This window comes from Chelmon rostratus, chromosome 15 (genome assembly GCF_017976325.1).
Source record: "Chelmon rostratus isolate fCheRos1 chromosome 15, fCheRos1.pri, whole genome shotgun sequence".
Taxonomy (NCBI): Eukaryota; Metazoa; Chordata; class Actinopteri; order Chaetodontiformes; family Chaetodontidae; genus Chelmon; species Chelmon rostratus.
In genome coordinates this window covers 2,285,744-2,309,467 of record NC_055672.1, presented here as the reverse complement: position 1 = coordinate 2,309,467, position 23,724 = coordinate 2,285,744, and the positions used below count along the sequence as shown (strand labels likewise).

The 23,724-nt window shown below is 43.9% G+C and overlaps 1 protein-coding gene across 1 annotated transcript in view; it reads right to left on the bottom strand.

Moving 5' to 3' along the window:
- syne2b (spectrin repeat containing, nuclear envelope 2b) overlaps window positions 1–23,724 on the bottom strand; it is a 127,254-nt gene that overhangs the window by 60,902 nt on the left and 42,628 nt on the right. The window contains 13 exon segments of the mRNA XM_041953978.1: window positions 412–588; window positions 1,098–1,238; window positions 1,352–1,507; window positions 4,438–4,597; window positions 4,852–5,111; window positions 5,340–5,540; window positions 5,763–5,907; window positions 6,291–6,625; window positions 7,358–9,425; window positions 9,889–10,130; window positions 10,379–10,534; window positions 10,897–11,154; window positions 17,568–23,693. Coding sequence (XP_041809912.1) covers window positions 412–588; window positions 1,098–1,238; window positions 1,352–1,507; window positions 4,438–4,597; window positions 4,852–5,111; window positions 5,340–5,540; window positions 5,763–5,907; window positions 6,291–6,625; window positions 7,358–9,425; window positions 9,889–10,130; window positions 10,379–10,534; window positions 10,897–11,154; window positions 17,568–23,693 — 10,425 coding nt within the window.

The window sequence follows — 23,724 nt, the reverse complement described above, 5'->3', positions numbered from 1 at the left end:
ACATGCTCAATGAAAATAAAGACTCTTGAATCTTACCAAGCATCACAAGCTCTAACACACTTCAAACACACTTTGAATTAGTGACATGATCAAAATCCGAAATAGCACCTTCCAAGGCTGTCAGAAATTACAAATACAAGTGCTTAAATTACACAACAGATGCATATGAGGTGATGAGTGTTTTCCACAGTTAAGTGGTCTGCTAACGAGTATTGACGAGTAAAAACAAGTAGGATAAACATGACTCAAATGCATAGTTCAAAGAAAACATAATTACACACAATTTGTTTTTGATACCAAGCTTGTAATTATGACTCAGAGATCCTCAGCAGGACAATTAGACAGGCAGCATGAAACACAGCAGTTTCAGAAGTGCAGAGGAGGACTGAAGGGAGCTGAAGTCATTCCGACCTTGCTGATGAGGGTGGTCCTCTGCTCCGCCTGTTTGGCCAGCTGCGAGTGGAGCTGCTGGACCTCTACGAGTCTCTCAGTGAGGCTCAGCGCCTCCTCTGGCTTCTCCAAGTCCTGCATGTCCACCTCCAGGGCGGCGAGACACGAGTGCCACACGTCCAGCTCATCCCACACACGCTGAGCACAGACACACAATCAAATGGAAAGGTTTACTGATGATTGATGCAGCCATGACAACGCTCTCTAGGTGGACATTATAACAGAAACACCTGAAATATAACAACTAAACAGCTTTTACTTTCACTAGTTCCACGTGTAAGCAGCTTAAATGACATCCACAAAAGCCAAAACAACCCGATCAATAACAAACTGCACTGGGGGAGGATTATGATATTCATGGTGGTATGAGTGAATTAATAACAGATTTTACAGAATCAGGTCTTTATTGGCTTTATAAAGATACTATCAGGACTAAGTCAAGCTATTTAAATGCAGATATAACTTCCCTCACCTTCCTCTGGAGGCTCTGGATGCGTTACGAGACAAAAGCAAAGCACAATCTGGCTCGACTCACAATCATCTTCCTGATTTTGACAGATTATTCGTCATTTTGTTCTCTTATCAGTCAGAAGTGAGATTTCAGAGAGGTAATAATCCAGCCAGGTCACCTTCATGTCACTCCTCACCTTCTGAGTGATCTTGGCTTGAGTCACACTGGGGCTTCTCTGTTCAAGTCTTTTCTGAACTGACCTCAGGCCAGCCTGGATCTCAGACAGCTTTGCCCCTAGCCTTTGGACGGGACCACTCCTCTCCACCGCCTCTTCCACCTGGAGGATGAATCGAGTCCAAACATCAACAGCGATCATGCCCAACGTTTGATTATCAGTGTTTTTCTACTGGACTCTGTCGGCTAATGATTAAATTATTGTGTGTTTTGTACCTTTACTTCTACTTGCTGCAGTGACTGTCTGGCCTCCTGCAGCTGGCTTTCGATCTCGATCGGGACCAGAGTGTACATGTCTGAGTACTTTATCTTCAGGCTCTCCATGATGCGCTGGAGCAAAGCCTTCTGGGTAAACATCTGGCTGTGAACTTCCTAAAACCACAAAGAGAAAATCAGTGTAAATAAGCAGAACACAGAAAACCAAATGGAGAGGAAGAGTTCTGAAGTCTAACAGAAAGTCTGACGAAGATTTAAAAAATCTCAGTATTTGCTGATTTTATTGCAAAGTGCCACAAATCCTCTTTGTGAGGACCATTTCTCAACACTGAAAAAAACCACCACCTTTAAAAAGCACAGCTCACTTTCCTACAAACATCAACACCAGCACCATTTTTGTCAGGAAGAGAGTAATCCGTATGTAACTGTGTAACTATTCAGTCAAACGGCAGAATTCTTGCAGTTTGTTCTAACGAAAAGACGCAGACATCGATCTTATCTACATCTCACTGAAGAGTAAGCTCTCTGTGCTTTGTGTAGCAGTTAGCAGCTCTTTCTCCTGTGCTCTACCTCTTCAGCCGCAATAATTAAAGTAAACTCTTTTCACCTCAGCAGGATTCTACTTTCAAACAGACACTGAACAAGAAAACCAGCTAAAATGTGAGAGATGAAGCAGAGGAGACTACCTGGTCTGAATACGTCCGATGCTCTGCTGGAGAGGGAGGTGCACATTGTTATCACTACAGGAAACTGAGTGTGTGTGTGTGTGTGTGTGTGTGTGATACAAAGGAAGGGAGGAAGAGAGGGTATGGGGAGACAGCTTCTTTGCAGTGGGACATGGTGAGTGCGAGCTGTGCGGTTGATATCTATCTTTGTGAGGACCAAGTCTCGAAAGAGACGACAATTTTGGAAAATAAGGACATTTTAGGAAAAAAGAGGTCTTTTGAAATAAGCCTGTAATTCACAAAGTGGTGAACCTCACTTGCTTGTGAATGACTGAGCCTTCCGAGGATGCCCCTTTTCATACCCAATCATGATATTATCACCTGCCGAACAGGTGTTTTTGGAGCGTTCCACATCTTTCCCAGTCTTTAGTTGCTCCTGTCCCAACTGGTTTGAAACGTGTTGCTGCATCAGATTCAGAATAAGCAGATATTTACAAAAATCAATGAAGCTGATAGTAAAAACATTAAATATATTGTCTTTGTGCTGTTTTCAGTTTAACTTTTTTGGAGGCTATTTGAGGTTTACAGCTATTTGGTTTTAGGGATAACATTACAAATAAGTTTACACTGAAGTGTGGGCCTGGAGACTGCAATGAGTGTCCTCACAAGTACAGAAGTACAAAGTGTGTGTGTGTGTGTGTGTGTATGTGCGTGCAATGACTTGGCCACAACGGCCACCTGGAAGATCCACTTACAACACAGACAAAAGGTGTCTGGTACAAGAGGAGGGGAGAGGGTAGTGGGAGTGATGGGGGGAGATGTGGGGTGATGGAGGGGGTGTTCAGGTCTTTCATCAACACAGACCCTCTGCAAGGGAAAGGGAGGTGTGTGTGTGTGTGTGTGTGTGTGTGTGTGTGTGTGTGTGTGTGTGTGTGTGTGTGTGTGTGTGAGCAGACAAAGCTGGAGTGGATGAGGAGATGTTGGCCTCTGCTCAGGTTTCGGGACAAAGGGCAGAGTGGTTTTGCGGGTTGGTGGGTTCATACAAGAGAACACCAAACAGCCTGCGGGCCTGAGGCCAAACCAACGGTCAGATTCAGACGGTTCATATTTACTGGACACTTGCAGCACACAGTCAGCAGCCTCTTTCTCTCTGACGTTATTCATAACGTTTGAAAGTTTCACGTTTGTAGATCTGAGGCACCGCGCAAATTAATAAATGAATGAATAACAAGATTTTACCATCCTTTATTCAGCTGTTTTTCCAGACTCAACGTAAATATTGAGACCAAAACCTTCTGACAGTATTTGTAAGCTAGCTACCAATGGAGATTTAAGAGAATCATTCACACACTAACTGTACTGAGACTGCTCGCTGTATGCAATATTCTGCCGTAATGTTTACAGTGTATGATTTTAAGCTGTTAAAACATTTTAGGACTGCAGATTTCGAGCTGAGCATTAAGACAGGAGTGTTTTATGTGCTGTTTATAAAATTAGCAATGAGCTCTAATGTTGGGGACAGCGAGTACAAATGCACCGTCGTGTTTTCAGTTCAGACCATGAAACTGTCCTCTCTCATTAGACTCATTATTTAACGTCCACTGAGAGACACTCGAACTCAGCACACTGTGATGAGCTGCTCAGATCAGAGGTCCCTGAAATGAATCTGGAGATGCTCAGAGATCCATCAAAGTCTAACTGAAAATAAATTCAGTGTTTTTTCTGCTGCATCGAACATATCTGCTCTGTACACCACATGTCCTGTGCTCCTTTTAAGAAAGAAAAAAAAGGTTTCATTGTGGTTCCTCTATCTTTGCATTCATCCATCAGAATACTGTAAATCCTCTGAGTAGATGGAGCTCTTGTTTCCATAAAGTCAATCAAATTCATTTTAACCCATATTTGAACAAAGCAGTTAGGTCACATTGAACTCCAGCAGACAGCAGCCTGCTAAACAACACAAGGGCCACAGACTTTGAACAAGTACAGCAGAGAGGTCATTCTACCTGACTCACAAATCCCAATAAAATCTGGCAAATGGTACAAACAAGCTACACAAACATGATATTTGTTTTTCAACTCACGGGTCACATACAGCCTTGCCAAATGAACCAAAATGCTTTTCTCCATAGAAAAGATGCAAGGTTGAACGTCCTGATGCAATATGTTGGTATAAGTTAGTACTGTAGCATACAATGAATGAAGTTCTGTGATGTATAGTGTAGAAACAGACCCAACAAAAGGGAAGCAAAAGCATCTCAAAAGACAGTGTGCAACCAGAAATACTTCAACTGTGCGAAACATTTAAAATAAAAGGAGTGCTGCTTTGTTGTAGAGTAACAATTAAACTTTTTCGTTTGGATTCTGAGCAAAGAAAACAAACAGGAGGTGTGGTTTAGCTCTGATGGACCCTCGTCCCACCTGAAGCTCCTGTGTGCTGCTGCTCTGCTCCATCTCAGACAGAAGACCATCTGCAGCCTCCAACCAACCCTGGATGCCCTGCAGCTCCTCCCGAACCTTCTCTCTTTCCTCCAGCTCCATCCTGGCCGCCTCCAAACCCTCCATGCTGCTCTGCTTCACACTGTGAAAACACACAAACACACACAATAACTCAATAACTTTACACCCTTTTACCTTAAAGTGAGACTTTGCATTGAGAACAACATCCAACTCACTTAACCCTGATTGTAGAAGTGCTTGTGAGGAGTAAACACTTGATGATCAATTATCCACCATATAAACGTGGAGTGAGAGTATCACAGCCACAGGCAGCCTTCAGCACAGCAAAATTATAAAAGAAAGGCCCCGCCTCCAGGACCTCAAACACCATCTTACCTGTCGTATCGAGCCTGCATCGCCTGCAGCTGCTGACACAGTGGAGCGGGAGGGGCCTGCTCCAGGTGGGCGGGGACAGCCAGCAGCCTGGCAGTGCGCAGTTCCAGTGCAGACAGGGCTCGATGTTCGCAGTCCAGTCTGTCCTGGTACTGTTCCCAGGACTGCAGCAGGTCCTGAAGATCCTCAGTGGAGGCGTTCACCCGGGAGCCATCAGGAAGCTCTGCCTCCACCTGCTCCAGGACAATGGAGGCCTTCTCCACCTGAGAGCAGGGACCGCACACAGTCTTAATATCTCACAGTAATATGAGCAAACAAACTAATAGAAATATTAAATAAATATGTGTGCCAACATAAAATTCTGTTATTTCTTAAGTTTAAGCAATTTCTTTTTAATCAACGCACCGCTCTCACTGAACACTCGTTAAACCAGTCACTGCTTTCAAATATATGTTTTTCATCCCAGATGTTTTTACTGTAGTTTTACTTACACTGTTGGTGATTTCGCTCCATTCTGCGATCCTCTGTTTACTGCGAGTCGTCAGCTCTTGCATGCAGCGAAGTAGTCTTGACACCCGTCTCCAGACAGCAGTCACGGTGGCCTCCCTGCCTCCACAACAGCTCTGCTCCGGGCACCACTCCTTCACCTCCTCCAGACGCCTCTGCAGGGACTCCATCTCCTCAGACAGAGCCTGCAAAATGGAGAGAGGCATGTCAATCAGCTCAAAGGTTAAAATTTCAAAAAAAGGAAGAAATCAGCAAAACCTCAAAGACATAAAGCTGAAAAACATTATCAAGATATTTTTCTGAAACGTATTAATGTTTTCATTTTCTAACATGATTGATGCTGTAAAACTGAAAACACAGGTGTCTCTGGAACAGTGAACTTGGAAGAGTGTAAGTCTCATACGTACTCCGAGCTTGGCTTGCTGGTCAGTGCAGTCGGCGAGACAGGTGACCTTTAGACAGATAACCTGCAGGAGGCTGCTCTCTACACTCTTCACACTCTGCAGGATTTCATCTTTGCATTTGGTGTATTTTTTGTGATTTTCTGCACACCTGAAACACAGAAATGATTTTTATCTGTTAAAGTCCAATAAGCTGTTGTTTTGACTCATACACAAAGCAATCTGAATCTAAATCTCTTCTGAGTAATATTTGTTTTGTGACCCTGTTTGCTGAGCGTTTCATTATATGTGGCTTTTTTCCTCTTTTGAACAAATAAAATATAAAAATACTGCTCTCTTATCCTAAAAACTATATACATGTTGATGGAAAATGCTAAAATAATGTGATGTGCAATGAATGAAGGTTATTATTAGTATTATTATTATCATCCAAATCAATGACCATTTTCTCATTACACATACAAGTACACACTGGCATCCGGAAGAGGTTCATGAGAAGCTGAGAAATCAGACTTTCATCTGTGAGCCCATTACCTGCTGAGACACTCCAGTCGTATGTGGCCCTTTGCCTGGAGAGTGGACATCCTCACCAGGAGCTGGCTCAGGATATTCTCATGGAGCTGCTCCACCTTCTGGGAGGACAGGTAAGGATGCGGGGCAGCCTGGCTCTGGAGCTGCTCCATATGGGTCTGGAACTGCTGCTGCAGTGAGGCCAACGCCTGCTGGGTCTCCCCCAGCCTTTCAGAGCAGAGTCCAGCGGAGCCCTGTGGTGGCAGCAGTGAGACCTCGACGTCCCTCAGGAACTGTACTGCTTGTCTCACAGCACATGTGTAGCTTCTCAAAGATTCTCTGGTCTGGGAGAGGTTCTCCTAAAATATAATAAACATAAATATAATAAAATAAATAATTTCTTTACAACACACTCTAATTTTATCAGGGATATAGTATTCCTTCATTCTCAGTCCATCTTGTAGATGCTTTTAAACATATTATCCATGTCAATTATACTTTGTGTGTACGTGTAGTGTAAATACAGTATGATTCAAAATGTAAAAGACAACAGTTTGTAGTCCTTTCCAAATGAGTGGTTGAGGTAATATGGTCAAACACTGCCATCATAATCTGATTTTGACCAACCAAACCTGTTGCAGCAATGCTGACACAACACCAGCTATCAGCAATGAAGTTGGTTGGTACGTGTTTATCACTACTGATGGCCAATGATGGTCAAAACTAAAAAAATTAGACCAATGTTTTATTTGAAGAATAGATTTATTTTCATCCAGGAAACTCCTTTATCAAGATCTTAGCTTTGTCAAGGCCAGAATGTGCACCTGCCTGGATTCTCACTTGCTTTAGTGCTTTCATGCTTTAGTACTTCATAATTTGGAAATAATGTAATGAATTTATTAATCTGTTCAGTACAGGATAGGTGGGGTTCACTTTATCATGCTGACTGAAAATACGTAAGACACCGTACAGTTGATCAGTCAACTAGCTGTACTGTAACTGTTTCTCTGTGAATATTGAAGTAATTGCCAAACCCATAAAAAGCATCTGAAAATCACAAAAACAATAAAAAAAACAACAATGCAACTTGCCATTTGTGAGTCACATTCTCTGAGGACTGCATTCTTCCAGTCCATGAGATTTTGGGACCCACTTCCTTCTCTGGTTCCCTTCTTTTGCTCTAGAACCTCCAGTGCTCTCATTCTCGACTGTACAGTCTTTTTTAACGACATGATTCTCTGGTATTCCTTTTTAATCACTGTTTCATTTGGCTCCAACTTGGGGAGTCTCTGGAGCTCCTGCAGGGTCTTCCAAAGGAAGGCCTGAGCGGCATCTTTCTCTGAGTTGAGGTCCAGGTCCTTCAGCAGGTTCCTGTCGAGGATGCTGAGGTTGTTGTAGAGTGTCATCTCCAAGGTGCTAAGGGTCTCGTTGTTTTGTTTCAGCCTCTGCTGCTCTGCAGTCAGCTGTGAAGGGTAAAGATCAGCAGAGATCATCTGGAGTTTGGAGTGAGCCTCCTCAGATAAATACTTTATCAGAGGAAACTGAAAGAGGAGGGTCTGACAGAGTTTGTACTTCTCCTCAAGCTCCCTGCTGTCTTCTTTGGTCTGACGGGCCTGCTCCTGAATGTTCTCCCTGAGGTCCTCCACACTCTGCCTCATGTACAGGTACCTCTCATGGTCTCTGGACTTAATTTCCAGGGTGGCCATTTTGCTGTGAAGCTCAGAAATAATAGAGTGCAAATCCTGGGCCTTTTCCTGGGGAATCCACGGTTGCAGAAGGTCAACCTGGGATTTGTGCTCCAATATCATGAGTTTGAAAGGCTCCAAAGCTTGCAGGGACTCTCTTGTGATGGGGTACCTGTGTTTACTCAGATCTACTAGCATCTGCCTGAGGCTTTTTTCAATAGTAACCAGGTTGCTCTTGCATGAGTCTACAGTCTGTGTGAGTTCGTCCAGCTCCTTTTTGTTGGACTTCTCATGACTGCTGATGGCTTGGATGTCATCCTGGAGGTTGGTAAGCTTGTTAAAAAGCTGACAGTTCTCTGTGATGCTGAGTTCAGGGGCAATGTCTTTACTCTTCATTAGAAGAGCCTCACAGACAGCAGCTTGCCTCTCAGCCTCAGCCAGGGACTCTTGGATTTGACGAAGTCTGCGATCAAGTTCAGCAGGGCTCCTGAGCTCATCGTCTGCACTCCTGGACGCCTCTCTATGCAGATGAGCCACAACGCAGGAATCTAGGTCAGCAATCTGTTCAGACAGCTTTTCTCTGGTCTGCAGTCCTGACTCTATCTCTCTCACAGCCTTGGATAGCTTCTCAGTAGTTGACTTTGAGAGTTCTTCAAGTGATTCCAGAGAAGAGCGCACCATGGGCACCTCTTCAGCCTGGTCCAGCTGTGGAAGGAGTTCCGTCACCTCCTCCACCAGTGACTCCAACTGGCCCTGTTTGGCCATGACCTCAGACTGCAGCTTCTTTAGATCTCTGAGCTGCCGGTGCACCTCCTCAGGGAGGAGAGCCACCCTCTTCCTCCTGCCCTCAATGTCACTCTCTGTCTGCTTCGCCCAGGCAAGGGCATCCCTCATCACTAAGATCATTTTCTCCATGATGGGGTTGCTGCTGCTCAGCGTGTGGGAGGACACTAGTTCCTCTGTGTGGCAAATTTGGTCTTTGACCCTCTGAAGCCCCTTCACTATGTTTTTTGTTTCCTTCTCCCACCGTGAGCTAAGGAGTAGCTCCTCTAACAGCTGCTGCAAATGAAGGTGTTTTTGCTGTGCAGCTTTAACCTCAGCATTTGCCACCATCAGCTCCTGCACCTTCTTGCAATTCCACTGAGTAACTGTAGGTGACTTGGCTTCAAGGTCTTTGCCGATTTTCTCTAAATATTCCTGAAGACTTGATATTGCTGACAGAAGGCTGCTGGTCTCGTGAGAATGGGCATTTGTGTGATACAGGGTCCTCTCCACAGCCCTTTCCAGGTCTCTCCACTTTTCTCGTAGGTTCCTCTGCTTAGTCTGTGCAGTTGCTCGCTCAGACCGGCTGAGGTGGGGGCATAACTTCATATGGGTCGCAAGCATCTCCCCAAGTACCACTCTGTTCTCCTCCATACTTCTCTGTAAGGAGCGTAGTCGCTCTGCCTCCTTGGAGCTGCTCTCCTCTGGGGACCTGAAAGAAAAACAGTCAAGTCTAGAAATCATGTGTTTGGCTTTTACCATTTCAAAAAAGAAGTACAAGAGCTGAGAATGAGAGCTAGTGTTGAGGTTTGAGATTTCCATTACATTCAGTGTGAACATAAAAAAAAACAAACAAACAGTGCTTTAGAAACATTCAAAGTTTCTATTCTCTTCTCCTCTTTGGCCTTGACTCAGTCTTGCACCTCCTAGCTTGCTCGTCTTGTATGTTGTGAGTTGGTGTTAGGGTGTGTGGGAATGTGCTGTTGTCTTGTCTGCAATATGCGTGACTAGACCCCAGCAAGAATAGCCACTGTCTGATGAAACAAATGGGGATCTTAAAAAATTAAATGAATCAAAGTCACCAGTTTTGAAGTGTGTTCTCGAGTATCGTACAGTAGCCTATTAAATACAACCTTCAATTAAGACATGAAAGAAAACCATAGACAACAACTCACATTCTAATGGTGTCCAGTTCTGCTGACAGTCTCCCCAGCGTGGTCTTGGCTGCTTGGGTCTGTCTGCAGTAATCGTTTACAACCTGCAGCTGGGCCTCTTTACTCTGGATGACAGCAGCTGCCTCCTGAACAGCAGTACACCACTGGTCCTCCACAAGCTCCAGAATGTCCCTGTTCTCAGCATCAGTGCCTCTCAACTGAGAAACTAATGATACCTGTTCCTGGGCAGTCTCTTGGCATTCCTGTACACGGCAAAACAGAGTAAAGGCACACTGTTTAAAGTCTATAGTTTTAATGCAAATGTTCTATTTATTAAGATTTTGTGATTATTTCTAGACACAAATAAAATGCTATGAACAGTTAAAAGTGCCCGTTGCAAAATTATTTTGTGCTGCCAATGTCGACTTGTTTTTAATATTTACCTTTAGCATAGGCTGCTGAATAATCTTTTTATTTCTCTAGTCATACAACCTGTCATTTTGAATCTCACCAGAGCCTCCTTCAGCTGCTGCTCCATGGCTGTTGGATTGAGCTCAGCTGCTTTGTTTTTGCAGCTCAGGACTTTAGACACCAGCCTGCTTAGACGATTGTCCAGATCAATGGTGGATGTAATCAGAGCCTCTGGAGCATCTTCAAGTGGGTTACCCTTAAGACACAGAAACACATCCCAGCTAGAGTCTAAAATTTCCAGCTGAAGCCAAAAATTGGTTTTGGTAAAGACCACACATGAGCAAATGTAAAGAGGAGTCTCACTTTCATTTGTTGAGCCCATTCAGGGCCTACATTAAAATTTCCATGTAATCTGCACCTCTAAAAGTAGAAACTGGTCGATATACAGCGCAGAGCGACATAAAGGATGCAAAAGAGATAAAATAACACGACTCACAAGCTAGATTTAAACCACCAACGCTGACTTTACATGCTCATCACACCAGTGTTCTTACATAAAGTCCTGCTGTGTAAGATTTGACAGTTTCTGTGTACTGTTGTACAAAGTCATCATGGTACCTCAATGAGTTGACTGTTGGGTCCGGTCTCTGTGAGGAGCTTTATTTCTGTGAGGATGTTCCCCATGGCAGATTCTTCTGGTGCTTCCAGAACAAGTTCCTCAGTATTCACAACACTTGCTTCTGCTTGAGCATTGTTTTCCTGAGAGGACAATCTTCTCACCAGGGTCACCTCACCCCACATAATGTCAGTTGAAGATTTCTGATCTGCCTGCAATGATGTTGGTGGTATCGTGTCAGCCGTGTACACCTGCTCCAGCTGGAGACAAAACAGCAGTATTAATGCAAGAATTGCAAATAATGCTGACGTACAACTGTATACAGTTTACGCGGTGCTGAGAAAAGAACTCTGTTGCTCTTTGTGAGACAAGACTATTCCCTTTGAATGAATGACTTCTCAGGAAGTCTACCAATCCTTACTCCCTTTGACTTACAAGACAATAACATGCATGAGCAAGCTCACAGTCCTACCCCGAGGCAAGGAAACCTTTGGTAGCACAGGTGTAAATGTCTCAGGTTTATATTCTTTGCTTTGCATGTACTGTTAATAAAATGTATCTGGGTACACCCACTGTACAGCTCTAAATGCAAAGCAAATATCTAAAGCACGTATGAAAAGTGTATGTTTTTACAGCGGCTCTAAAGGTATACACCTTGGAGCAAGTGCAAACACAGATGTCAAAGACAGATGATGTATGAATATAACTTCCCTGGAGCAGGAAAACTAGATTTACTATATATTTATTCATATATATTATATATTTATCCTTTATTTCAGTGGATATTGTTCTCTCATACACATAATACATATAACATAACATGTAAATAATTTTAAAATTTCCTAAATTCTTTTTGTTATTGCCTATTTGCACGATTGCACTGTTCTCATTTGCACCTTTCATTAGGGACACGGGGCACGCTCCGAGTCAGTGAGAAAAGTAATAGTGCCAGTGCCTCGCGACGCCCCGAGTCACTTATTACTATCCCGCGCGTTTCTTCTTCTTCTTCTTCTTATTAGGGACACGGGGCAACGTCCCGAGTCACTGGCTCCTACAGCTATGAAATAGCTGGCGTAGCCCCGAGTCACTTATTACTATCCCGCGCGTTTCTTCTTCTTCTTATTATTATTATTAGGGACACGGGGCAACGTCCCGAGTCACTTATTACTATCCCGCGCGTTTCTTCTTCTTCTTCTTCTTCTTCTTATTAGGGACACGGGGCACGCTCCGAGTCACTTATTACTATCCCGCGCGTTTCTTCTTCTTATTAGGGACACGGGGCACGCTCCGAGGCACTGGCTCCTGCAGCAGAGTCACTTATTACTATCCCGCGCGTTTCTTCTTCTTCTTCTTCTTATTAGGGACACGGGGCACGCTCCGAGTCACTTATTACTATCCCGCGCGTTTCTTCTTCTTCTTCTTCTTATTATTAGGGACACGGGGCAACGTCCCGAGTCACTGGCTCCTACAGCTATTTCATAGCTGCAGGAGCCAGTGACTCGGGGCGTAGCCCCGAGTCACTTATTACTATCCCGCGCGTTTCTTCTTATTAGGGACACGGGGCAACGTCCCGAGTCACTTATTACTATCCCGCGCGTTTCTTCTTATTAGGGACACGGGGCAACGTCCCGAGTCACTGGCTCCTACAGCTATGAAAACCCTCGCAAATTATATATCAAAACGTGCGTATTGTTCGGGATCGGTGCGCAGTTTTTCTCGCAGTACGACGCGAAAAACTGCGATAAATTTCCCATAAGAAATGAATGGGACGGCCGAAAAAAACAAGATTGAAATTGGAGTTTTTCAAACATCTGTAGCTCAGGCATACATTCACCGAGAGACTTCATTTCAACTTTAAAATGTAGACCCAAGTCTGGTCTATTGGTGTGTTCATCCACATTTTGATTGGTCCTATAGTTTTTGATCAGTCACTGTTCAATGACAGTGATCGTTTGGCGGGAAATTTTGAGATTATAATGGGTGTGTATTGCGCGGAATGTTCGTGCTAGAGTGCGTGCTAGAGTGGCACAGAGTCTAAAAACGATCTGAAAATCTTCTCGTTTTCTCGTCGCTACGGCCACAAATTACACTCTACACGCATAATTTTGGGATCAGTTTGTAGACAAACTTGTCCTCTTTCGTGTGATGTCCTCGAAAAAGCCGAGAGACTTACTGAATTTAAATAGTGAGACGTTTTGTGCAGCCAGCGCCCTCCTGTTCTCCCATTAAGTCCCATGTTAAAATTCAGAGCTGTTTTGTGAGCAAAGCAGAAATGCCTCCTGTCTTTAGATCGCCATAAAACGAAAAGTTGTTGTGTCAGGAATAAAACGAGGAGATGGTCGGACTCAGGAAGTTCTCGGGAGTCCGATGATCTATAGTACACTCTGATACGAGGTACGGTTCTCTCACCAGAGGATTTAGTTCAGGAGGTTCGCCGAACCCAAATCTCACTGCATACAATACAAACTCCTGTTCTCTGAGTCGCAGAGTCTTTTTAAGTCGACCATTTTGTCATTTTTCTAAAGAATATCTGGACATAAAACACACGTACATCTGGCCCAGACTTGTCCGCATCTCACAGTGTAATCGGTTTTTTGATAGCAGCTACGGTTTTGACACAATCGCAAGTTGTTCGGAAGAAACCGACAGCGAAAAAGCCGCTTTTCAAGGGAAGAGTTTAACAGGTGCAACTGTCATTTACACACACACCGGTCAATAACCCACGCACACACATCTGCAGGACAACAAGCCTGAGAATGATTATCTTAACGAGCTCAGTCAAAACAAGGGCATTGTTTGAAAACAATCTCCATCCAACAAACAGTTAAACTCAGCTTCACCAAGCGCTTTGCCAAAAAGGTTGAGACAGTAGTCACACAAACGCACACACAAGCAGGGCTAACCAACAGCTAAAAAGTGATTAAAAACAAGCACGTCAAAACTGAACAGGAACAGGTAAAAAGTGGGAGAGGTAGAGAGGTAATTATCAGCAGGTGGGGCAGAAGTTACACACGCACACAAACAAACACACACACACACACACATTCAGACACACATATACCAGACACATCTCCATGTAGGAGCTGGTTGGGCTGCTTGTGTAGTTCAAGCAGACACACACACACAAACAGACGAAGACACACACATACGCAGTCACACACAACGACAGATACATAAACACACACACACAGACAAATGCATAATGAAAACCCCATCCCCCCGCCCCCTTGTTAACGCCGTTAGCTCTGTTAGCTCTGTTAGCACAGTTAGCTCTGTTAGCGCTAGCGCCGTTAGCTATATTCGCACCGTTAGCTGTTCGCTCCATTAGTGTTAGCTCTGTTAGCTCCGTTAGCATTAGCTCCATTCATGTTTATTGATTCAGTTCATTAATTCATGTTAACAGAGACATGAAGCAGAGGAGAGAAGCAGACACAGACAGCTGAGGTGATCAACAGAGACAGACAAGGAGAAAGCCACAGAAACACAGCTGAGAGCAATTCATTAATCAGGGACTGACTACCTCTGATATCTGCCGTTTTCTCAATTTGCAGCCTTTTTCAATTGTCCGCTGCTTCGCCATAGTTTCTCCTAGAGACTTCATTCAAACTTTAAAACGTAGATAATTTTGTCGGCTCTAAATGACCCTCGGCACATTTTGATATCTCTTACGGTTTTCGAGCTATGACCATCGAAGGCCGACGTAAGACGCAAACAACTGCGATAAATTTCCCATAAGAAATGAATGGGGAAATTTCCTCAAATTTCAGCCTTTTTCAATTGTCCGCTGCTCGGCCATACTTTGTCCTAGAGACTTCATTCAAACTTTAAAACGTAGATAATTTTGTCGGCTCGAACACACCCCGTGTCCCTTTCAAAATTTCCCAGAGGGAATTTTCTAGTTATTTTTCATCTTCCTCCAAGTTTTCGTCCCTTAACTCGCCCCGCAGCTTTGAGAAAACCCTCGCAAATTATATATCAAAACGTGCGTATTGTTCGGGATCGGTGTGCTATTACTTTTCTCAAATTTATCGCAGTTTTTCGCGTCATAAGACGCGAAAAACTGCGATAAATTTCCCATAAGAAATGAATGGGACGGGCGAAAAAAACAAGATTGAAATTGGAGTTTTTCAAACATCTGTAGCTCAGGCATACATTCACCGAGAGACTTCATTTCAACTTTAAAATGTAGACCCAAGTCTGGTCTATTGGTGTGTTCATCCACATTTTGAATGGTCCTATAGTTTTTGATCAGTCACTGTTCAATGACAGTGATCGTTTGGCGGGAAATTTTGAGATTATAATGGGTGTGTATTGCGCGGAATGTTCGTGCTAGAGTGCGTGCTAGAGTGGCACAGAGTCTAAAAACGATCTGAAAATCTTCTCTTTTTCTCGTCGCTACGGCCACAAATTACACTCTACACGCATAATTTTGGGATCAGTTTGTAGACAAACTTGTCCTCTTTCGTGTGATGTCCTCGAAAAAGCCGAGAGACTTACTGAATTTAAATAGTGAGACGTTTTGTGCAGCCAGCGCCCTCCTGTTCTCCCATTAAGTCCCATGTTAAAATTCAGAGCTGTTTTGTGAGCAAAGCAGAAATGCCTCCTGTCTTTAGATCGCCATAAAACGAAAAGTTGTTGTGTCAGGAATAAAACGAGGAGATGGTCGGACTCAGGAAGTTCTCGGGAGTCCGATGATCTATAGTACACTCTGATACGAGGTACGGTTCTCTCACCAGAGGATTTAGTTCAGGAGGTTCGCCGAACCCAAATCTCACTGCATACAATACAAACTCCTGTTCTCTGAGTCGCAGAGTCTTTTTAAGTCGACCATTTTGTCATTTTTCTAAAGAATATCTGGACATAAAACACACGTACATCTGGCCCAGACTTGTCCGCATCTCACAGTGTAATCGGTTTTTTGATAGCAGCTACGGTTTTGTCACAATCGCAAGTTGTTCGGAAGAAACCGACAGCGAAAAAGCCGCTTTTCAAGGGAAGAGTTTAACAGGTGCAACTGTCATTTACACACACACCGGTCAATAACCCACGCACACACATCTGCAGGACAACCAGCCTGAGAGTGATTATCTTAACGAGCTCAGTCAAAACAAGGGCATTGTTTGAAAACAATCTCCGTCCAACAAGCAGTTAAACTCAGCTTCAGAAAGCTCTTTGCCAAAGAGGTTGAGACAGTAGTCACACAAATGCACACACAAAAAGGGCTAACCAACAGCTAAAAAGTGATTAAAAACAAGCACGTCAAAACTGAACAGGAACAGGTAAACAGTGGGAGAGGTGCAGAGGTAATTATCAGCAGGTGGGGCAGAAGTTACACACGCACACAAACAAACACACACACACACACACATTCAGACACATATATACCATACACATCTCCATGTAGGAGCTGGTTGGGCTGCTTGTGTAGTTCAAGCAGACACACACACACACAAACAGACGAAGACACACACACAGGTAAACAGTGGAAGAGGTGCAGAGGTAATTATCAGGAGGTGGGGCAGAAGTTACACACGCACACACACACACACACACACATTCAGACACACATATACCAGACACATCTCCATGTAGGAGCTGGTTGGGCTGCTTGTGTAGTTCAAGCAGACACACACACACAAACAGACGAAGACACACACATACGCAGTCACACACAATGACAGATACACAAACACACACACACACAGACAAATGCATAATGAAAACCCCATCCCCCCGCCCCCTTGTTAACGCCGTTAGCTCTGTTAGCTCTGTTAGCACCGTTAGCACAGTTAGCTCTGTTAGCGTTAGCGCCGTTAGCTCTATTAGCGCAGTTAGCTGTTAGCTCCGTTAGTGTTAGCTCTGTTAGCTCCGTTAGCATTAGCTCCATTCATGTTTATTGATTCAGTTCATTAATTCATGTTAACAGAGACATGAAGCAGAGGAGAGAAGCAGACACAGACAGCTGAGGTGATCAACAGAGACAGACAAGGAGAAAGCCACAGAAACACAGCTGAGAGCAATTCATTAATCAGGGACTGACTACCTCTGATATCTGCTGTTTTCTCACATTGCAGCCTTTTTCAACTGTCCGCTGCTTCGCCATAGTTTCTCCTAGAGACTTCATTCAAACTTTAAAACGTAGATAATTTTGTCGGCTCGAACGCACCCCGTGTCCCTTTCAAAATTTCCCAGGGGGAATTTTCTAGTTACTGTTTGCATCCCCCCCGTGTGTTCTAAAGAGCTTCTGTCATAGTAAATTTCTCCACTGTGAGATTAATAAAGTCTTATCTATCATAACATACTTCCTGTACACTCAGCTTGTTTTCAAGTACTTGGTATCATCTTCTATTTTAATTACAAAGGTATTCTGCATTGTTAGGTTGTCCATTTCTTTGATGCAGTGTGTGTCTTTCTCTTTTTTAACAAAGAGAAGAAATGATATAGGCTGGGGGAAACATTTGACTTGGGTAGGTATTGAGCATGAACCAGTGGAGATGCATGTGGTATTAAACACCACACATTGCAACAAAGTGCTTCCTTGGGACGGTTGTTCATTTAAAATAAACAACCAGTGCCAGGTCAGTCCCTTTCGAAACAAACTTAACATAGTAACCTCGAGGTGAGCAGTCCAGAGAATAATCATAACCTGCAGATGAGTGCCCCAATGTCTTACCTGTGGCAAATCCACTCTCTGAAGCCTCACTTCACCAGTGGTGGTGGTCGTGGCCATTGGGAGCTGAACTTTTTGTGTTTCTAGCATGACTATCTTTTCCATCTCCTCCTTCTGAATTGTTGTCTTCTCCCGCTCCCTCTGGTCTTCCTTCTTATTTTCCTCTGCATCTGTTGTGTGTCTTTGTGTTTGGGCTCTCGGGACCACACTGGGTTCTGAAAGGGATTCAGTCGAGCTTTCTTCTACGCTGGCCATCATTACTGTAGACCTTTCGGACTGAGCATCAGATGTAGTCATATCCTTGCTTTCTTTAACCGTCTCAAGCTGGATACCTGGTTCCACCCTTGGCTCTTTATCTATTGTGACAGTTTTGTGTTCATGTACACCCATGTGGATTTCTCCCTTTTTAACAGACCTTTCATCCAGGCTCTTTGGTTCATCATGCACATCATTTAGTGACACTTCAGGATGTTTTTCGTGGACTCCCTGATCCTTGGCCTCTTTGGGTCTTTCCTGTGTGGTTCTGAAGAGTTCTAGCTGAGTCACAGTTTGGCTTGGTTTTAACTGGTCTTCTTCAGACATCTTTACAAGCCCTGTCCCTGGTTCATGTGACTGAGCAGCTGTTAAAGCGGCAGAAGTAGGCAGATGAGTGGAGTCACTTTCAGCCACAGTCTCTTGCCTTTCTGTACTGATCATAAAAGACGTGATTTCATGCTCCTTTACAATGACCTCTGTATCTGGTTGTAAAATGTGCACTTCAGCACCTTTGGGAATTTTCTCCATCCCAACAGGCTTTTCATCCAGACACATGGGTACATCGTGCATAGCTTGGGTTGACACTTCAGGAAGCTCTTCTTGGCCCCCATGTTCCTTGACCTCTTCAGGTCCATCCTGGACAGTTTTCAAGAGCTTTATCTTAGTTTCAGTTTGGCTTGGTCTTACTATGTCTTGCTCATATATGCTTATTTCTATGAATTCTGTCTCTGACACATGTGGCTCCACTGATTCAGAGGCAGGAGAGGTGGATTGAGCAGAGTCTCTTTGAGGCACATCGTCTTGACCTTCAATACTGCTTTCTTTCACCTTTACTGTAGTCTTTTCAACTGCAGAGTCCTCTGGTGTAACATCAACAGTAGCAGCACCTTTGTTTTCTGGCCAGCTTTCATGCGGGACATGTGTTTGAACAATATCTATCCTTGGCTCTTTTACTCTTGTGCCAGATGTGTTTGCATCCACCTCCAGACTACTCGGAATATCTAATACGATACTCACACCCAAGCTCTTGGGTACATCGTCCCTGCCAAGTGTCGACAGTGTAGAATTCTGTTCTTTGACACCACGTTCATCTTCCCGGTCAGTACCTTCTCGTACTTCTATCGTAGTCATCTTATTTGTACTCTTCTCCGGCATAACTTCCGCAGCAGCAGTCTCATCTTTGTTTTTTGGCACTCTTTCACTCTCAATACTTGTTTGAACAATATCTATGCTTTTTGCTCCTGTGACAGATGTTTTTTCCTCCTCTGGACTGGTCTGTATATCTAGCTGCAGAATGCGCACTTCAGCCCCCTTGCGGATTTCCTCCACTATAACAGGCTTCTCTTCCAGGCTCTTAGGTGCATCATGAATGTCATGTGTTGATATTTTAGCACGCTCCTCTTCGACACCATGTTCCCTGTGCTCTTTGAGCCTTTCCTCTGTGTTCTTCAAGAGCTTCGGCTGACTCACAGCTTCAATTGGCTTCATTATGTCTTGCTCAGGTGAGCGTATTTCCGAAAACTCTGTCTCTGCCTTATGAGGCTGCACCACTGAAAAAACAGCAGAGGTAGTTTCAGCCACTGGCTGATCTGGCTTTATCTCATATGCCTTGGTGACTCCTATCTCAGGCAGATCGAGGACCAGATATCTCTTCTGAATCTCAGCTGTGTTTTCCCATAACTTTTCCATGTATTCTGCAACACATGGTGTGTCTGTATGCTCAGTGGAGAGAGATGGTTGTGTTTGAGACACTTCACTCAAGACTGTCTCTAGAGAGTGGGCAATGGGTTGTTCTGGGGCCTCTTTATATTTGTCTTTAGGCTCCTGTAACTCAGAATGTGGAGGTTTAGCCATAGTTGAAATGGGTGTTGTGATAGTCTTCAAAGGTTCAGTATGGGCAAATTCTGGAGTTGCAAAAGACTCAACATGCTCATGTTCTTTTTTGGTTTCATCAGTATTTGTTGTGAGTGTAGAGGCTGTTACTGGAGCAGTGGAAATTTCCCCACTATTTGGCTCTCTGCTTGTTGGTATGGTCTTAGCTTTTTCCATTACAGGACCTTCAGTTTGCTGTCTTTTGATGAGTGAAAGTTTATCTTTTTCCACAACAGGAATTTCAGTTGTTTCTGTGACCACCTCCAGAGTTGAAGATTGCTTCTGACTGTCGGGCTCTTCCTTGGTCGATGTCAGTTCTGAGGTAAAAAGTTCTGTGGAAGCTTTAACACCCTCCAACTTTATTTTGGTTGGTGAAGGTGCATCTTTTCCCACAACAGTAACAGTTTCAGTTGTTTCTGTGACCACCTCCAGAGTTGAAGATGGCTTCTGACTGTCAGGCACTTCCGTGGTTAGTGTCAGCTCTGTAGCAGCAAGTTCTGGGGAAAGGGTCTGACCCTCCAACATTATTTTGGTTGGTAAATGTTTTCCTTTTTCCACAACAGTAGTTTCAGGTGTCTCTGTGACTACCTCTGGACTTGAAGATGGTTTTTGAGCATCAGGCTCTTCCTTGGTCTTTGTCAATTCTGTGGCTTCTGTAACTTCTGGGGAAAGTTTCAGACCCTTCGACTTTCTTTTGGTTGGTGAAAAAGTAGTTTCAGTTGTTTCTGTGACCACCTCTAGACTTGAAGATGATTTTTGAGTGTCAGGCTCTCCTGTGGTCTGTGTCAGATTTGTGGTAACAAGGTCTGTGAAAGGTTCAACCCCCTCCAAATTTATTTTGGTTGGTGAAAGCTTTCCTTTTTCCACATTAGCAATTTCAGTTGCTTCTGTGACCTTCTCTGGAGCTAACGATGGCTTCCGACTGTCAGGCTCTTCCTTGGTCTGTGTCAGCTCGGTGGCAGCAAGTTCTGGGGAAAGCGTCAAACCCTTCGACTTTCTTTTGGTTGGTGAAAGTTTTCCTTTTTCCACAACAGTAGTTTTAGGTGTTCCTGTGACTATCTCTGGATCCGAAGACGGTTTTATAGCATCAGCCTCTTCCTTGGTCTTTGTCAGCTCTGTGGCAGCAGGTTCTGGGGAAACTTTCAGACCTTTCGACTTTCTTTTGGTTGGTGAAAGTTTTCCTTTTTCCACAACAGTCGTTTCGATTGTTGTTGTGACCATCTCTGGAGTTGAAGATGGCTGCTGACTGTCAGGCTCTTTCTTAGTCTTTGACAGCTCTGCGGTTGCATGTTCTGGGGAAAGTGCCAGACCCTTCGACTTTCTTTTGGTTGGCGAAAGCTTACCTTTTTCCACAGCATCATTTCCAGCAATTTCAGTTGGTCCTGTGACCACACCTGGAGTTAGAGATGGCCTCTGATTGTCAGGGCCTTCCTTTGACTTTCTCCTTACTGGCATAACCTTAGTTTCTTCTACAGCAGCAGCATCAGTAAACTGACTTCCCTTTCCATGCTTTTCCATAGCTTGTGTTTCCACCATGCGAGAAGTTTCTGGAGAAACTTTTGGACTGTTTGACCTTTTTGTGGTTGGCAAGAGCTCTCTGTCTTGCACAACAGTAGTTTCAGTTAATCCTGTGACCGCAGGTGCAGTTGAATAAGCACTCCCACTATCAAGTTTTTTCATAGCTTCCTTTGACTCCAAATCAACATTTCCAGCAATGACAGGTTCTAGAGTTGTGGAAACATCAAAACTTTTTGATTTCCTCTGGGTTGGTATGAGCTTTGTTTCTTTCAAATCAACAGCTTCAGTTTGTTCTACAGACTTCTGTCTGACAGGCTCTTTTATGGTCTCTGTAACAGCACCTAAAACAGCACTGTGAGTTGGTCCTGTGACAGCATCTGGAGTTGAGGAGTTTTGACTGTCAAGTTCTTTCTTATTTTGTTCAGGCTCCGTATCAGGTGATTTAACATGGGTCTTTGAAGTTATGGAAAAATCACCGCTCTTTGACTTTCTTCTGGTTGCTACAAGCTTTGTTTCTTCAGTAAGAGCATTTTGGTCATTGGAACTCAAAGAAGATTTCTGATCTCTGACTTCTTCCCTTGTCTGAGGTGCCTCAGTGTCATCAAGTTTAAGAGGAGGTTCTGTACTTTTTGACTTTCTCTTGGGTGGCAGAAACTTAATTTGTTCCACAACAGCAGTTTCAGCTTGCCCTTGAAAAAACTCTGGAGAGCTCAAGGAAGGCTTCTGCTCTTCAGGCTCTTGTTTAGTCTCTACTACCTCCTTGGCAGCATGTTCTGAAGTCAACTTTGAGCCAGCTGATCTTCTTTTGGCTGGAGAAAGCTTATTACCTTTCACAACAATAGTTGGTGCTGTGACCACCTGCGGAGCTGAAGAAGACTTCAGGTCAGGTGCGTCAGGTTCTCTATAATTATCTTCAGGTTCCACCATCACAACACTTTCAGTTTGCTCCCTCAAGCTCAAAGCAGAACTTTGACTTTCAGGTCCTTCCCTCATCTGTGTTGCCTGCTGCTCAGCCTGTTTCAGAAGAAGTTTTGGACTCTTTGATTTTCGCTTGGGCGGTAAAATCTGACTTTGTTCCAAAACAGCATTTTCAGTTGGCTCTGGAACAAACTCTGAGGTTGAAGACTTCTCAGGTTCCTTCCCCAAACCTGCTTCAACAGTTGATACTGGCTCTGGAACAGTGGAAACATCACCAGTATCTGACTTCAATCTGGTTTGCATAAACTTAGTTTCTTCCTCCTCAACAGCAACTTCAGTTTGCTCATTGGATCTCAGTAAAGATATGGGATGGTCAGGCTTTTCCGTGCTCTGTGTTTTCTCCTTGTTAGAAAGATCTGGGGAAAGTTTTGGTCTCTTGGACTTTCTTTTGGTTGGCAAGAGGTTAGTCTCTCCCAAAACAGCAGTTTCAACTGGTTGTGTGATCACCTGTGCAGTTGAAGAAGTCTTCTCTTTCTTAGGCTCTTCCTTAGTTTCCTCAAGCTCTGCGTAGTCTTCTGTAGTTTTCATTTGGGCAGCGACTTGTTCTGAAGTTGTAAAACTCTTAGAATCTGGCCTTTTTGGTACAGACTTGGGTTGCTCAGCATCTGTTTCTGTGATCAACGCTGAAGTTTGGAGAGACATTGGATTCTCAGCATCGCCCTTTATCTGTGCAGGTTTTGCTGCGGTAACCTTTAAGGACACATCTGGACTCTCTGACTCTTTGCTCGTACGTCCAAGCTTGGCTTGCTCAACAGCTGTGGTCGTTGCTTGCTCTGTGACTGACTTAGAGGAGGACTTCTTGGTGAGTTCACCTGCAGCATCAGTTGTTACAGGGCCAGTCGTAAATGGCTCTGATACATCTGGAATAATGGTGGCTCTATTCTTTGTTTCTCCACAACTCTCTTGATTACTATAGGTTTTCACCGTTTCAGAATGCACCTTACTTTGGGTGGGCTCTGGATCAGATGCTGAAGCCTTGGACTTTCTCCTGGATGGTACAGGTGTAGTTTTCTCACTAACAACAGGTGCAGACTGTTCAAGGACTTTTTGGATCAGTACAGGTTCCTCAACAGTAGGCTTCATTTGCTCAGCTCCGACCGGCTCAGCAGTGATATCTAGATTTATACTTCTAAACTGTGCCTCTTCAGAGGTGTAGCAACGTTGTGGTCTTAAAGGTTCTAAAGCATGTGTCGTACTCTGAGATTTTGTTTTTGTTGGTTCAGTTGTGTTTTTCTCCATGCCAGGAATTTTTGTGTCTTCCATGACTGCTGTCACAGTAGGCTCTGATGTTTTAGCCTCAGTTTGCAGCTCAGCTGAAACTGGAATTTCATCATCAATAGATGTAGATTTCTCTGTTACGAGAATTCTTTTCTGTAGTTTAACTTCATGTTTTTTCTCAGGTGAGCGCTTGTTTTTTCTTGGTGGTGCCACTACTGGTGTCTTTGTCTCGTCTATATTACCATGAAGGACATCAGGCAGCTTCTGTTTACTTCTTTCATCAAGCTCCTTAAAAGAAAGGATAACAACATCATCCGTT